The sequence below is a fragment of the Hyla sarda genome, chromosome 10 (assembly GCF_029499605.1).
Source record: "Hyla sarda isolate aHylSar1 chromosome 10, aHylSar1.hap1, whole genome shotgun sequence".
Taxonomy (NCBI): Eukaryota; Metazoa; Chordata; class Amphibia; order Anura; family Hylidae; genus Hyla; species Hyla sarda.
The window spans coordinates 35,522,264-35,538,367 of record NC_079198.1 but is presented as its reverse complement, the minus strand read 5'-3'; the positions used below and the strand labels follow the sequence as shown (position 1 = coordinate 35,538,367).

At 42.3% G+C, this 16,104-nt stretch overlaps 1 protein-coding gene across 9 annotated transcripts in view; it reads left to right on the top strand.

Moving 5' to 3' along the window:
• ARHGEF12 (Rho guanine nucleotide exchange factor 12) overlaps positions 1-8,142 on the top strand; it is a 213,876-nt gene extending 205,734 nt beyond the window's left edge. For all 9 annotated transcript variants that reach the window (XM_056541899.1, XM_056541904.1, XM_056541903.1 and 6 more), the window contains 2 exons: positions 749-818; positions 6,075-8,142. In XM_056541899.1, the coding sequence (XP_056397874.1) occupies positions 749-818; positions 6,075-6,106 (102 nt within the window). In that variant the 3' untranslated portion in view covers positions 6,107-8,142. The remainder of the gene's footprint in view (positions 1-748; positions 819-6,074) is intronic.
• The last annotated feature ends 7,962 nt before the right edge of the window (positions 8,143-16,104 follow it).

Genomic DNA, 16,104 nt, shown 5'->3' with positions numbered 1-16,104 from the left:
AGACCACTGTTGGAGGAAGTTGTACTCGCCTGTCCCCGCCGCTCCGGACCGTCACCGCTGCCCTGGATGTCGCCTTCCATCGCTGTCGCCGTGTCCCCGGGTTGTCCCCGACGCTTCGGCATGGCCTCTGCTTCCCCGGCATCCTCGCTCTCCGTCGCCGCCATCACGTCGCTACACACGCTGCTCCTATTGGATGACGGGACGGCGTGCGCAGCGACGTGATGACGAAGATGAAGAGCGCCGACGATGCAGGGAACCCGAAGAGGACGCACCGGAGCCCCGAGGACAGGTAAGTGATCATCAGCGGACCACACGGGGCACCATAAACAGCTATCCAGTGGCGCTGCCGGATAGCCGTTTATGCGATGGCCCCGACATACAAAAGCATCGTATGTTTATGCTGCCTCCAACATGTGATGGCCTCTGAGAGGCCATCGTATGTTGAAATGATCATATGTCGGGGCCATCATAGGTCGGGGGGGGGGGGGTCTCTGTAAGTTAATCTTGGTCTGTGAACTTGATGTCCTAGACATTTTTCATAAAAAATGATCCATTGGAAATACCTAGTGTTGTATCTGTGGCTTTTATTCAATGACCATAATGTTTTCTGTGCTCCACTTCTCTGCACACACAAAGGTCAAATATGAAAAATTGATTGTCCGTGAAGATGAATATTCATTACTTTTACCTAATGTATTGTCTCTGTGTAGATCATTTATATTTTGTGCTCTGGATTTATACATTACAGGGACTTGAAAACTGTTATAGTGCACTCCGGAATAAGCTGGCTGCATCAGGCCTCTTGGAAGAAGAACCAGGTATAACAAGACAGTATATTAAACCTTGATTTTGTCTATCAATCTGTTTTCTGAGCTGTTAACACCCTAAGTGGCATGTTCACGTCGTGTAGTTCCTACCGCATCACTACCTTTTATAACATTACCACCACTCTCAAATTACACAATGCTTGCAAACTGAATTGCAGACCTAACTCGCAGCCCGTCTGTGTAGAATTCCGGAGCTGAAGGTTTATATCCACACTCTGCAGGCTCTGGTTACTGTGTAACAACTCTCTTCTTTTAGATGTACACTAACAGAATATAGATAATATTCATCAGACCGAGTATGCAGTAAAGTACGGTAAATGTATGACAGATGGCTCCTCTTATACCTCTTCCATGTAACATTCTCCCCCAGATCCTTGAATACCAGAAGACCACTAAAAAGATTTTGTTCATGTTTTACAAAATAAATTAACTTCTTCTAAGACCATTAAAAAGATCTGCCTTGACCACATCTGTCCTGTGGGCGACTTTACTAGTACAACATATATTTAGTTGTTCAAAAGCTGTGGGTGACTCATGTATAAATGAGAATTTATCGGGTGGTTACCTTCAGCTGCACAGAACTATTAGCTAATACTGTATTAAATCTCTTTATCCACATTATGCAATGCTGAATATTTAGATAAAGACAAATATAACTTTTTTTTTTTCCACTCATAAAACAAGCATATGGGAGTTTGCTGTCTTTCTAGACAGTGCACAATGTAACACAAGCCCCATCCTCCTTATGTTGTGCCAGTCGCATGACAGAGAAGTATTCCTGCTTATGTTACTTTAATGATCCGACCGATTACTTTAATGATTTAATGATGCGGTTTCCTGACCGGAACTAAAACCGTAGTATACTACGGTTTTAGGTCCGGTCCAAAACCGCATACGGGTCAAAACTGAGCCGACCGGAGTCACCGTTTGACTCCGGTCGGATCATTAAAGTAAATGAAGTCACGGGCTGATCCGGCTGGGGTACGGAAGCGCCCGGTTTGCCCCTCCCCCTGCCTGATCCGGCACCCGTATGTACAAAACGTGGTGTGAATGCACCCTAATATGTACAGACTCTACCCACTACTTGTCATGTGCAACATGGGGCATTGCATCCTATCTCTTATAAAGAAATAAAAGAGCAGTCTTCAGGAATCCCAACAGCCCAGGTTTAGGGAACTCTACCAATGAGAAGTCTAAGCTATTATGGCTATTCCTTAATAATGGTGTTCCAGTTGTTTAGAACCCATAGATCCAAGCAATATGATGACAATTTTAAGTGTGTTTTTTTTTCTATAATTATTAGGTTTGTCCGGTACAAGAAGAACAAAGACACTTTCTTCCAAAAGCTGCACCTTACCTGTCCACAGGCTGTCTATGGTATTGCTGCTGAGCCCTATAATACCAGACTTTAATACCAGACAAAGTATGAAGAATTTCAGCTCACCACCTCGTAGTAGTGCACGGATCTGTGCCCGGCAGGACACTGCAATGTAGAACAGAAGAACGATGATCCAGCACTTGAAATACGAAAAAGCTTTATTGAAGATCACTGTACACAGGTAAAACCGACCATACCATCAGACGCGTTTCGAGCGCATGTGCTCGAAACGCGTCTGGTTGGTCGGTTTTACCTGTGTCCACTGATCTTCAATAAAGCTTTTTCGTATTTCAAGTGCTGGATCATCGTTCTTCTGTTTTAATACCAGACAAACCCTGCAGACTGGTCGAGCACTCTTTTTGGAAGAAAGCAGCCATGTTTTTCTAACCCTGGACAACCACTTTAAAGTTTACCTGTCTTAATAAAAAGTTTTTATCAACCAGGGTCTTGAGTGTTAAGACCCCGACAGATCACTAGAACGAGTAGGGTGAGAAGGGCAGCCACACACTTGTCTCCCTGCTCTGTTTCTATGCGAGCGAGACTGTCCCATAGACTTACTTTATGTGACTGTCTTGGTCATGTGACACAGCGCCAGAACTTTTGTTATGTCTCTCGAACATATCAAAAGTTCTTTTTTATAATGACAACTGTGCTGGACTGCATTAGGACACTGCAGGTACCTCTTAGGCGAAACGCACACTGAGAAATGCCCCCCAGTGTATATGTTAAGTGTTCATAGGCCGTCATTCACCTGACTTGGTGAGCGTATGCCTTTAAATAAAGCCACTATGGACTTAAAGGGAACCAATCAGCAGATTTTAGCATATAGAACACTTGGCAATGCGTTATATATGCTAAAATCATTATTCTCATCATCCCTGGGGGACATTTGTGCCCCCAGGTATGGTGAAGATATGAAGTTATAAAGTCCGCCCCACAAGTAGTCCCCTGAGCGTGGACTTACACTTACTACCTCCCGTTGCTGCGGCCGTGGCCCCGCCCCGAAGGCTTGAATGACTGCTCACATCATCACCCTTAGCAGACGGAGCAGAGCGGTGACGCGTGCTGTCAATCAAGGCGAGGGGCCGGGACCACAACCGGAGCAACAGGAGATAGTAAGTGTAAGTCCCCGCCCAGGGGACTACTTGCCGGGCGGCCGGGGGGACTTTATAACTTAATATCTTTACCATCCCTGGGGGCACAAATGTCCCGCAGAGATGAGGATAATGATTTTAGCATATATAACTCGTTGTTGAGCGTTAAATATGCTAAAATCTGCTTATTGGTTCCCTTTAAGTGATGTGTTCTCTTCCTCTGGGGTAAATCTACTATAGGTCGAGAAGTTAGGCACTAGAGCATTGATAACAGGAAAACCTGAAACTGCCAGTGAGCATGTCCCGTGTTCACATTTTTGACAAGGTGTTGCAGTTTTTGAGGCAGTTTTAATTCTGTTTTCTTTAAACCAAAGCCAAAAGCGGACTTGAAAATTGAGAAATTCAAAGGAGCAACTAATATACCTTCTCTCTGCTGGATCCATTTATGCCTTTCTTTTCCCCCATATAAACACTGTAGGTGACACCCCCACCTTCAGGATTTAACCCTCCTTGATAGTAATTGGTTAAGTAAGGCATATTGGGGATCAGTGAAGGTTATTTTCTAGGGTTGTTTAGAGCTGCGACTCTGCACTAAAATCATGACAAGTGATCAGCAGTTACCTAACCGGCTGCTGTGATTTAGTGTGGAACATCAGACGTATTTTCCTAAGTGTATTTCTGATTCACTTTCATTTCAGTTGTTTGGCGACACAAATGTGATGGTTAATATAAAAGTAATGTTAATAAATGACTAATATGGTATTTCTCGAATGTAGCGCAATTCTCAGCATTACTCTCTTTAGCTCCAGTAATACACATGCAGGGTTGTACTGAATAGAAATTGTTGTTTGGTTGTACTGAGAATGTGTTGGGTTATGACAAAATGTAGATAATTAATAACAAGTGTCAAGGTCAAACATTATTCCTTTTCTTCCAGACATGAGATTAAATGAGATTAAAAATAATAATTTATTATTATTATTAATAATAATAATCATAATAATAATCATTGGGGAAAAACTTATGAAAAAAAAAGAGTAAAATCAGCATAACTCTTCAACAGTTTTTTGTTATGAAACTGCAAATATGATGATTAGAGATGAGCGAACTTACAGTAAATTTGATTTGTCACGAGCTTCTCGGCTCGGCAGTTGATGACTTATCCTGCATAAATTAGTTCAGCTTTCAGGTGCTCCGGTGGGCTGGAAAAGGTGGATACAGTCCTAGGAGACTCTTTCCTAGGAATGTATCCACCTTTTCCAGCCCACGGGAGCACCTGAAAACTGAACTAATTTATGCTGGATAAGTCATCAACTGCCGAGCCGAGAAGTTCGTGACGAATCGAATTTACTGTAAGTTCGCTCATCTCTAATGATGATCTTGCTCTATTGTGAAGATCAGAATAGTTTATTATTAGAGTTGAGCTCATCTAGAGTAAGATTCACCAGGCTTGAGTCTAATGAATCAGCCATCAAGTCATTTAGTGTCATAAGTCATTCTGACTTCCAAGTGTTCGGATTCCCCAGAGAAGTCTGGGATGAGACTCTGGACTGTCTTATTCCAATCTTGTCTGGGAATCGGAAGACTTAGAGAGCAGAGCCAAACCACTGCCGATTCATTAGGTTCGTATTTGGTGATCTGGCTGTAGATTTGCTCTAATAATTCAGTATATTGCAAGCATAGAAACCACCAATTCTGATAAGGACAAAGATATATTCATTTATATTCTGGCCTAACTAATAATTAGCTGCTGGCTGTGAGTACTTATTTATGTGATATCTCCTAGAATCTTCTATATAGTGTCCAAATGTCTCAGAGAACAGAAGAAATGGCAAGGTATACAGTGGTCCCTCAAGTTACGATATTAATTGGTTCCAGGACGACCATTGTATGTTGAAACCATTGTATGTTGAGACCAGAAGTCTATGGAAACCTGGTAATTGGTTCTGAAGCCACCAAAATGTCATCCAAAAATAGGAAAAAGTGAGGATTAAATAGAAATAAGTAGAGAACTAATACAGATAAAGCAAATCCTTCCATATAAAAGTAAGAAAGATCTGCTGGGAGCTGAAAATCACTGTCTATTTGTGTGTTTCCCATCCAGGGTGCCTCCAGCTGTTGCAAAACTACAACTCTCAGCATGCCTGGACAGCCAAAGGCTGTCCAGGCATGCTGGGAGTTGGTTTTGCAACAGCTTGAGGCACCCTGGTTAGGAAAGACTGGTCTATATAGACGACAGGAGCTTCTTCAGGGTCCTGTACAGTACACGCAAAATGGAGCCTCCCTTACTTGTGTCCAAAGGAGCAGCTAACCCTGGCACAGGTAAAGAGTAATACAGAACATGTAGTACCTCCCTGTATTATAGGGAGGCGCTACCAGACAGTCAGTGCATGTACTTTAGTAGTACAGGTGTAAGTCTCCATTCTGATTGGTCAGTTCTTCCAGCCATTGACACGTGTCACAGATCTGGACTGTCTGTACATTGTATGTTGAGTCTGGTTTCAAGTCACAATGGTCCAGAAAAGACCATTGTATGTTGAAACTATTGTATGTTGAGGCCATTGTAAGTTGAGGGATCACTGTATCTTCCTAGCATCCAATTGTTTTATATCCGACTGCATGACATAACCGAACATGGGAAAGTAGCATCATATGTTCATCCAGCAGCTGTTGATTTTGTACTTCTTTGTGTAGCATATGTATTAGATTCGCCTTCATACTGTGGGTAATGATGCACGCCTGTAAATAATTGTCTGTTTATTTCTTCATTTGCAGATATCACAATGCTCCCTACTGACAAGGGTTGAGATTGAAGCTGTCTGAGCTCTGGTCCAGGAGATTCCATCTCACTGGAGGGATCTGCCTGCAGCCCACTACCAATCCCACAATCTCTTCTAAACCTTGGGCAAACCCTGCAGACCTCTTACAGTCTGGCCTTCCCTATCTCATGATCATCAAGCACACACGACACACCTCACTGTAGGCTAGACCTAATGATTTGGCTATTGAAAGAGCAGATGAAGGAAAAGTGATGTCTCTATGTAAAGCAACGTGATGATAACAGTCGCTTTATAACCAGGATGATATTTTTGATTGATTGGGTAAGAGATGCCATTTAAACAGTCTCTTCCCAGTTCCGCTAAACCTGATGGGTACATAGGATGTGAAAAGTGAGAAAGTGTTTCCCGTTCATTACGAGCCTGACATGTTTGTGCCAAGACAAATTTCTACAAAAAGGCTCTTCTGTCCTCCTTCATCTCTACGAGACGACAAAAGGAAAATAGTACTTGCCATAAATAAATGATGGGCAAACGCCAGATGGTGTTTAGATGCTTAAATTCCAGAAACATTAGTGCAGGTTGCCAAAACACTACTGAGCTAGCACCCTGGGGGCAGGCACCAGTAAAGCAAATAATATTTAGGGCCAGTAATAAGTTTCCCTGTGTGCCTGCCTCTGTATTTGCACTGACAGTGCTAAGATCTTTATATCTGAGGTTGTCCCTCTTCTCCGTTCTCCCTGTACGTCTTCCCATCCTGAACCTTGAAGAAAGGACCAGAGCTTCACAGTCTCGGCAGCTTTGAACTGCTCCCGGCAAGTTTTCCCAGCTACACTGCCACCTTTAGCGAGACTGCCAAGATCGCTCCTCTGAAGGCTGTCCTAAAACTTCCTGCATGACCAAAGTGCTGGAGAGTGGGAAGAGAGCGCATTTAGTCCGCAGGGAAGTGTTCTCTGTGCTGATCATCGCCACAAATCAGTATTCTGCGTTGCCATTTACTGACAGATTGTTGCTGCTCTACACAAGATGTTCCTGCAGAGATCGTCTGTTAACCATGTCTTCTACCATGGGGACTCTTGTATTCCATGTAGACAATCGCTCATATCTGGTGCTTGCACAAAGATGCCAGAATGTTCAGACGGGGTGTGTGTGTATATATATATGTATATGTGTGTGTGTATATATACATGGGAATATGCAAAGCAGCTCATTACACCACCTTATTCAGGTAGTGTTCCCTGGTATATCAGCTTAGCTCCTGTTAAGGAATACACATAGATATGCGCATATATATATATATATATATATATATATATATATATATATATATATACATACACACACACACACATATGTATATGCGAGCCGGCAATCACTACTTCATTTTTGTATTTGGACTTTATCACATAGATTAGCACCAGCTGAAATGAACAAAAGTTTCTACGTATTATTATCTAGGCACTGAGATCTCCACCAGCCCATTTGCTCTGCATTATTAGCCAAGGAATCCAATGTTCTCTTTACTAGCGGAGGTCATGCAAGTGACCGAATACCGTGTCAGTTGTCTGTAGTAAGCTTATTCTGCTGGGTTTGTCTTCTCTCCCCCCAATGCTGATATTGCTGGATTAGGAGATCAGGAAGCAGTCTAGGGACGCGCCTTTGCACTTTTAGGACAGGTTATTCACAGCTATATTGAGCTGCGTTTCCCATTTAAAGGGAGTTTTCTGCATCCTTTCTGTATGTATATGTATTTAAAGAAAATCTTCCAGATATATTCCTATTGTACATGAGAAATGTACTCTTAACATTGGCTTAAGACAAGATGTGGGAGTATTATTTTTGCGCAAGGCCATATTTACATTCATATTCTGTGTTTTTAATTATTGTGGATGGGTGTCTAAACTATATAATTATCCAAATGTATGTTTGTGACATAGTTATTTTATGAATTATATCTGTATGATTCTGAAATGCAATGTCTCTTGGAGATGAATGCATTAAAATGTGGGGTGGGAGACCGGGAAGTTCAGTAATATTCTGATATTAAACAAGCTTATGGAAAGAGGGCTATGCTTTCCTGGCTATTTTTCTATTGCAGCAAAGTCTGAAAAATCAGTAAAAATTTTACTCTGCTCAGACAAGTAAAAATGCTTTTAAGGGAATCATCAGTCTCCGTATGAAGTGTTGGCTATGTATTTTTTTTTCCTCCAACAAGCAATAAAAGGCCTTCTTTGTGATGAACCATATTTTGATCATAATGGAAAAAAAAGAAGAGAAACCCACAATCTGCTCACTATCAACATTGTATTTTCATCAAAGATTTTCTACAAAGTCCTGATTGGAGAGAAATGTATTTACCTCTTTTTCAGCTCAATTTACTTACCTTGTAGGAATCCTAAATTACAACTGGCCTCATAGCCCATTCTGAGTCAGAGCTGCATTCGCAATTCTGCAGCCTTCACATCTATAGTCTCCTACCATTCCTTTAAAGGGGTACTCCGCCCCTAGACATCTTATCCCTTATCGAAAGGATAGGGGATAAGATGTTAGATCCCCGGGATCTCTGCTGCAGCACCCACCTGTTGCGGCTTCCAGCAGCGCTGGAGGCTCTCATCCTAACTGCTCCCGACCACGGTGACGTGAGATCTTGACGTCACGACTCCGCCCCCGTGTGACGTCACGCCCCCTCCCATAGACTTGCATTGAGGGGCGGGGTGTGACATCACAATCTTACGTCACCGTGGTGGGTGCTGCAGCCGAGATCCCGGGGGTCCCCAGCGGCGGGACCCCCGCGATCTGACATCTTATCCCCTATCCTTTCGATAGGGGATAAGATGTCTGGGGGCGGAGTACCCTTTTAAGGGGTACTCCAGCGTTTAACAACTTATCTCCTATTCACAAGCTAAGGGATAAGTGTCTGATCACCAACCTCTGTGATCCCAAACGATCTCCAGACAGAGTCCCCGAATTTCCTAGCATCATGTAGCATGGGGTCAATATGTGCCCTATGCATTCTCTATGGGAGAACCAGAGATACTCATGTATGCCTAGCGCTGCAGGGGGTCCATCCTATTTAACCCTCACCAATGAGACAATTATCCCCTATCCCCTAGGGAAGTTAGTAAACACTGGAAATATTTAATGAATATGTAAATTTTCATTCAGGCAAATGTCTTTGCACCAAGCACTGTATATTAATCGGTATATGAATCTTATTGCTACATTCATTTTTTAGAATTAAAAAGCGATCTGATCTGTTACAATGGACAGCTGCACCACTTTTCCTTTACACAGGTTTTGATAAATCTCCCCACAGGAATTTTACAGTGGATTTGTCAAGAACTGCGCCTTGCATGCCGGTCCAAATAAATCTTCCGCCAGTGCCCAGGCTTGCTGGATTTATGTAGAGGTGCATGCCTTTCCACCTTCCTTGAAATCTCTGCTAGCTTGTGAAAATTTCAACTGCATTGTTCTGCTTTATTTTGTGCAATTGCCTCTTTCTCCAGCCTATGTGAGGTTTTCCTGACCTGTCCACTTTGAACTTGGCAAATGAGGTTCAATGTGGATAAATGTAAAGTTATGCATCTGGGTACTAATAACCTGCATGCATCGTATGTCTTAGGGGGAATTAAACTGGCAGAGTCACTGGTAGAGAAGGATCTGGGTGTACTTGTAGATCACAGACTACAGAATAGCATGCAATGTCAGGCTGCTGCTTCCAAAGCCAGCAGGATATTGTCAATTATCAAAAGAGGCATGGACTCAAGGGACAGGGACATAATACTCCCCCTTTATAAAGTATTGGTACGGCCTCACCTGCAAAATGCTGTTCAGTTTTGGTCACCAGTCCATAAAAGGGACACTGTGGAGCTGGAAAGGGTGCAGAGACGTGCGACTAAACTAATATGGGGCATGAAACATCTTAGCTATGAGGAGCGATTAAAGGAGTTACAATTGTTTAGTCTTGAGAAGAGATGTTTAAGGGGGGATATGATAAACGTATATAAATATATTAATGGCCCATACAAAAAATATGAAGAAAAACTGTTCCAAGTTAAGCCCCCTCAAAGGACGAGGGGGCACTCCCTCAGTTTGGAGAAGAAAGGGTTTAGTCTCAAGGGGTGACACTCCTTCTTTACCATAAGAACTGTGAATTTATGGAACAGTCTACCTCAGGAACTAGTCACAGCAGGAACGATTAATAAATTTTAAAACAGGGTTAAATACATTCCTGGAACAAAATAACATTAATGCTTATGCAGAAATATAAAATCCCATCCCTTCCCCAATATCCCACCACACCCCTACCCTTCAATTCCCTGTTTGAACTTGATGGACGTATGTCTTTTTCTGACCGTACTAACTATGCGACTATGAACTGGTATGTAACTCATTCTTTTCCTCCTTGCTACTACCACCAAAAAGTTTGTCTGAGGCTAGGTTTCCACACAGGTTTTTTTTTTTTGTGGAATTTTTTGCCACTGCAGCTTTTGAGCCAAAGTCAGATGTGGATCCAGCAGGATCCTTTTGAATTCAATTCTGGCTTTGGCTCAAAAACTGTAGTGGCAGTTCTCCAAAAAAACACCAGAAAAAGAAACCGCAGCAGCAGCAGTAATTGGGATGACATTTTTGATTATTTAGAAATCTCCAAGGTGGGTTAATAACAGCTTCTAGAGTCCAAAGATCATCATGATGTGATATTTGACCTTGGGTCCAAAGCAGGTCTCATTCAAGTGTATATGGTGCTCAGGGCAGGGCAATCAGAATAAGTTGAAAATCAAAATTTACCTTTTTATGTCTTCCACAAAGCAATAGAGCAATTTTTCTTTTTGTGCTTGGGGCACAAAGAGAACACTTAGTACAATCCTTAAAGTAATAGGGCCTTCATACAAAAACAAACCCTGTTCTGCCCCTACAAATTGACAGAGCCCACACATAATTGAGGTGTCTCCATACTGGTAAATATGCCCCCTATCTTAAAAAATAAAAATAAAATTATATTTTATATATATATATATATATATATATATACACACACATACATATACACTCTTATATACTCGAGTATAAGCCGACCCGAATATAAGCCGAGGCCCCTAATTTCACCCCAAAAACCCAGGAAGAAGAAGAAGAAAAAAAAAAAAAAAAAAAAAAGTTATTGACTCGACTATAAGCCTAGGGTGGGAAATAAATCATCCCCCCATGCAATCATCCAGACCACCATCATCATCCCCCCCTTCATCATCACCACCTGTCAATCCCTTCATCAGTGGTCTTCAACCTGCGGACCTCTAGATGTTGCAAAACTACAACTCCGGGCATGCTGGGAGTTGTAATTTTGAAACCTGGAGGTCCGCAGGTTGAAGACCACTGCGGCCTTCGTCATCATCCAGACACCCCCTTTAGTTTTCTACTCACCTCCCCTCGGTGGAAAGGAAGGGGGAGCTGGTCCGGGCCATCTATGCTGCAGGGGCCGTCCAGTGGGGAGGGTTAGTCGTTCCAGGCTGTCAATTTTCACCGGGGGGCCCCTCTTCTCCGCGCTCCGGCCCCGGACTAGTGATGTTGCCTTGACGACGACACATGGACGTTCATGCGCGTCCCTGTGTGTCGTCGTCAAGGCAACGTCACTAGTCCGGGGCAGGCCCAGAGAGAGGAGAAGAGGTCCTCCCGGTGAAAATGGACAGCCTGGAACGGCTAACTCTCCCCAACGGACGGTCCCTGCAGCATAGTTGGGCCGGACCAGCTCACCCTTCCTTCCCACCGAGGGGAGGGGAGTAGAAAACTAAAGGGGGTGTCTGGATGATGACGAAGGCCGCAGTGGTCTTCAACCTGCGGACCTCCAGGTTTCAAAACTACAACTCCCAGCATGCCCGGACAGCCATTGCTGGGAGTTGTAATTTTGCAACATCTGGAGGTCCGCAGGCTGAAGACCACTGAGAAGGGATTGACGAAAAATCGTACTGAAAAACTCTGCTTATACTCGAGTATATACGGTAGCCACCACTCCAATCATAGGCCTTTGTGATATGTTGTAGGCAGCAGGCCCGAAGTGCCAGCAACCAAAAGTGTAAGTGGCGCAGGTAGTTCTTTGTTCCATCATAGCAATTATTTAGATCTGCATCCTAAGAATATGGGGTGGACACTTGTGAAAACCTGTGCAGAGGAAAAGATGACCAGTTGCCCATAGCAACCAATCGGATTGCTTCTTCCATTTTACGTTGTTAAACATGAAATAAGCGATCAGGTTTCTATGGGCAATTGGGCAGCTTTAGTTTTATTAATCATGAATCTTCTAAACTTGACAAACAAAAATAACCTTGTTCAGATACTGGAAGAGGGGAATAAACATGTTTTTGTGGTAACAAAGCCATGTTTCCAATCTCACAAATAATGGAAGGAGAACATGTATAATTTATGAAATTAGTTTTATTAGAATTTTCTGACCTAGATATAAATGGCCATGGACGATGGGGAAAAATTATCAATACCCGTACAGATGAAAAGTTGACCAGTTGCTTATAGCAATCAATCAGATTGCTTCTTTTAGAAGAAATCTGGTTGCCATGGGCAACTGCTCTACATTTTCATTGCGCAAGTTTTGATAACTCTTTCCCAATGTATCTATATGGAAATTGTATGTTCTCTTTGTGTTTGTAGGGGTTTTCCACATACTCTAGTTTCCTACCTAACAACAAACAATGCTTAAAAAACTAGGTTAAAGGGGTACTCCGCCCCTAGACATCTTATCCCCTATCCAAAGGATAAGGGATAAGATGTCAGATCGCCGGGGTCCCGCTGCTGGGTACCCCGGGATCGCCGCTGCGGCACTGCGCTATCATTACAGCACAGAGCGAGTTCGCTCTGCATGTACTGACGAGCAATACAGGGGCCGGAGCATCGTTACGTCATGGCTCTGCCCCTTGTGACATCTCGGCCCGCCCCTTTCAATACAAGTCTATGGGAGGGGGCGTGCCCCCTGCCATAGACTTGCATTAAGGGGACGGACCGTCTTGTCACAAGGGGCGGAGCCTTGTTGTCACTCTGCTCCGTCCCCTGTATCGTCCTTCATTACGCACAGAGCGAACTCGCTCTGTGCTGTAATGATAGCGGGGTGCCGCAGCGGGGATCTCGGGGATCATGTGGGGTCCCAGAGGTCAGAACCCCAGCAATCATATACTGTGGATATAGGATAGGTGTTATTGGTCATACACTCCCATTAATGACTGCTTCTGCTATACCTGTTTTTAGTATTGTCTAATAATACTATTTTTAATGTATTGCATTTCAGACACAATATTGACAATTGTTAGCAAGTGTTTGCAGTATATGAATATATGTATGCTAGCCATGGCATGAGAAAGAAAATGTTTCTCGCATACTTAGTAAAGTGTTCCATTTTAAGTTCCTGAGGATGTTTAACACCGACAGACATCAGCTGGACCAATAAGGAACGATAACTCCAACTGTCTACGTGACTTGTGTTAAGCTATGTTTACACTACAGAATCTTCACACGGAATTCTGCTGCACCAATCTAACGTTGCCGTGAATGGGTCTTCCATTGACCCGAACTTGTTAATTCTTTTGGGGGGTCTGGAATTTTGCATTTATGCAGTGTGAATGTGAAAATTCAGGATTCCAGACCAAACAAAAGAATGAACATGTTTTTTCATTTTGCGGAATTACACATACACTGCTTGCCGCCAGTGGTGACCGCTTAGATCTGCCTGTTCCTAATACTTATTGAGTTTGGCGGCGGATGCTAAGATGGACTTTCCAACCTAGAGATTCTGTAGCGTAAACGTAACATAGTTTTTGATACAGTTTGACAGAGTATTTTTAATACTGTATTCCTGTGTATGGGAAAATGCAGTTCCTTTAAAAATAAATGTAACTAATAATAATTAGTATGCCACCATCTACCTGCCTATGACTCTAAGGATACATTCTAGATATGCATAGAGAGCTTTCCTAGTGCAAATGCAATGCAAACATTCACATAAGGAGATGTAAAGCCTTATTTTGGGGTTTCCTTTCAGGTGCTAAAATAAATGTGCAGAAATTAAATAATTCTTGATATAATGTTCATGCCTAGATAATAGTCATAGTCAGACTAGTCAGGAAAACACATTGGCAAAATTTACTTTAAAAAAAAAAAAAAAAAAAAAAACTCTTGTCTTGCACCCGATTTATTATCTACTTGAGATACTTTGTGCCTCACTAGAACAATTTTGAAAAGCATTCATAAAAAGATGCGAGTCTTAAAATCTGCAAACTCAGCCAAAATTCTGCTAAAACATTTTTATTTTATATTGATTCGAAGTAAGCCAACCATGTGTAAAGTGTAGGGAAGAAAAGAGTCTAACACGTCCATCATGATCTGCCAAATCTATCGCCCAAGTTGGCCACTGTGATAAATCTTCTGTATTTTCCGCGTGCCTAGTCTAATTTTATGCCATCTAAATTTGAGACCCTTATAATGTCCCCAATGTGCGCTATGGAAGTTTAAAGAAAATCATTCTATTTTATTTCCTTTTTATTTTTTTTAAATATGTTGAATAATACCTATTTTCTATTGAGTGTATTTAATTTCCAGATTTCCCCGAGTCCTCTCAGCACGTGTTATTTTGTTGAATGGATTGATTTACTGTCCATGATGCTGAGACCTTCATAGAAATTTATGGTGGGCACCTGACTGTAACATTATATATGGCTGATTACTAACCTGCTAGCTTCAGAGGAAATGATGAGACAGCTCCAGCAAGCCTGAAGCAAGAAATATCAGACAAGAACGCCAAAAAAACAATGGCACAAGCAGTGAGCTAATCCGGATGCACAGCCACTTGTATTGCCACAAGTAAAACACACATAAATTTATTGAAACTGCTTATTTGTTCAGGCACCAACCTAAATCCATATACTGTGTACGGTTATAATACTGACATGCACTCAGCGTGGGGTTATGTTCTAAACATCTAAAACTAATCTCACTGTGCAAGTTTTTGTAGTTTTACAAATAAGAGCTTTAGAGGAAAAAATCTGGCAAAAAGTTTGGGATTTAGAATGGAAATCTGTTTTCCCTTAGTAAAATGATTGGGGATTCTCCACCCCGAGGGTGATAAGACAGATGATGGAATTTTTATTGACCGTAAATCTTTAAAAATAGACTGCAAACTTCCCCCCCTTGTGTAACTGTTTATTAGCAGACTAACAAAATAGGAAGGCAGCCGTGTATTGAATGAATTCAGAATATAAAATACATTGGACAAACCAGGATATCCCTTACAGCAGTACGTTGCTGATGGTACATTGTTACTGCTGTAGCTATGTGACCGATTCTGCTGATTTGCTGATGACCACTTTCCTTTATTAGAGAGGAAAGTACACATTGGTTAATATGGGTGCCTGTCAGATAGCTTATGACATGAGCTTGCATTAACATAAACAGATAAAGAAAACAGCACTGAAAAAATAAGTGGTGTGGGGGAGGCGTTTTTATAAGGAACTTTTATAAGCAATCATTAGATTGCTAATACTGAACAATTGCTCATGCAATCGCACAGCATTGCTTAATGATATCTGCACTAGAAGAGTTAGCTTAAGGCAGACTCTATTAGCAAAGGGGCCTATGGCCAGCAAGGAGGCTTTTAGAAGTATATCATGGAAACCGATTGGCCGGCAACATTGCAGGGGAGCCAATTAGAAAGATGACAGATGCTTCTCCTGTCACAAACCTCTTAAATGTAAGAGCTTAATGATCGACCTCAACATGATCGCTTATGTCGGTCAGTCACTGTCTATGAAGTGAGCACAGCTGCTGCACTTGCATCAAATACTCACTGCACTGCATGACATACAAGTACGGCATAATGCACCAAGTACCAGGCGGTCATATTGTACAAGTACATTAGATTTCACCAAGGAGTTGATAATACCCCCACCTGCCTTCTATAGTAGTGTGCTACATATCACCCCCCCCAACAAAGTGCGATAGTTTTTTTTTTTTTCCAGCACTGTGTGTGCACCATC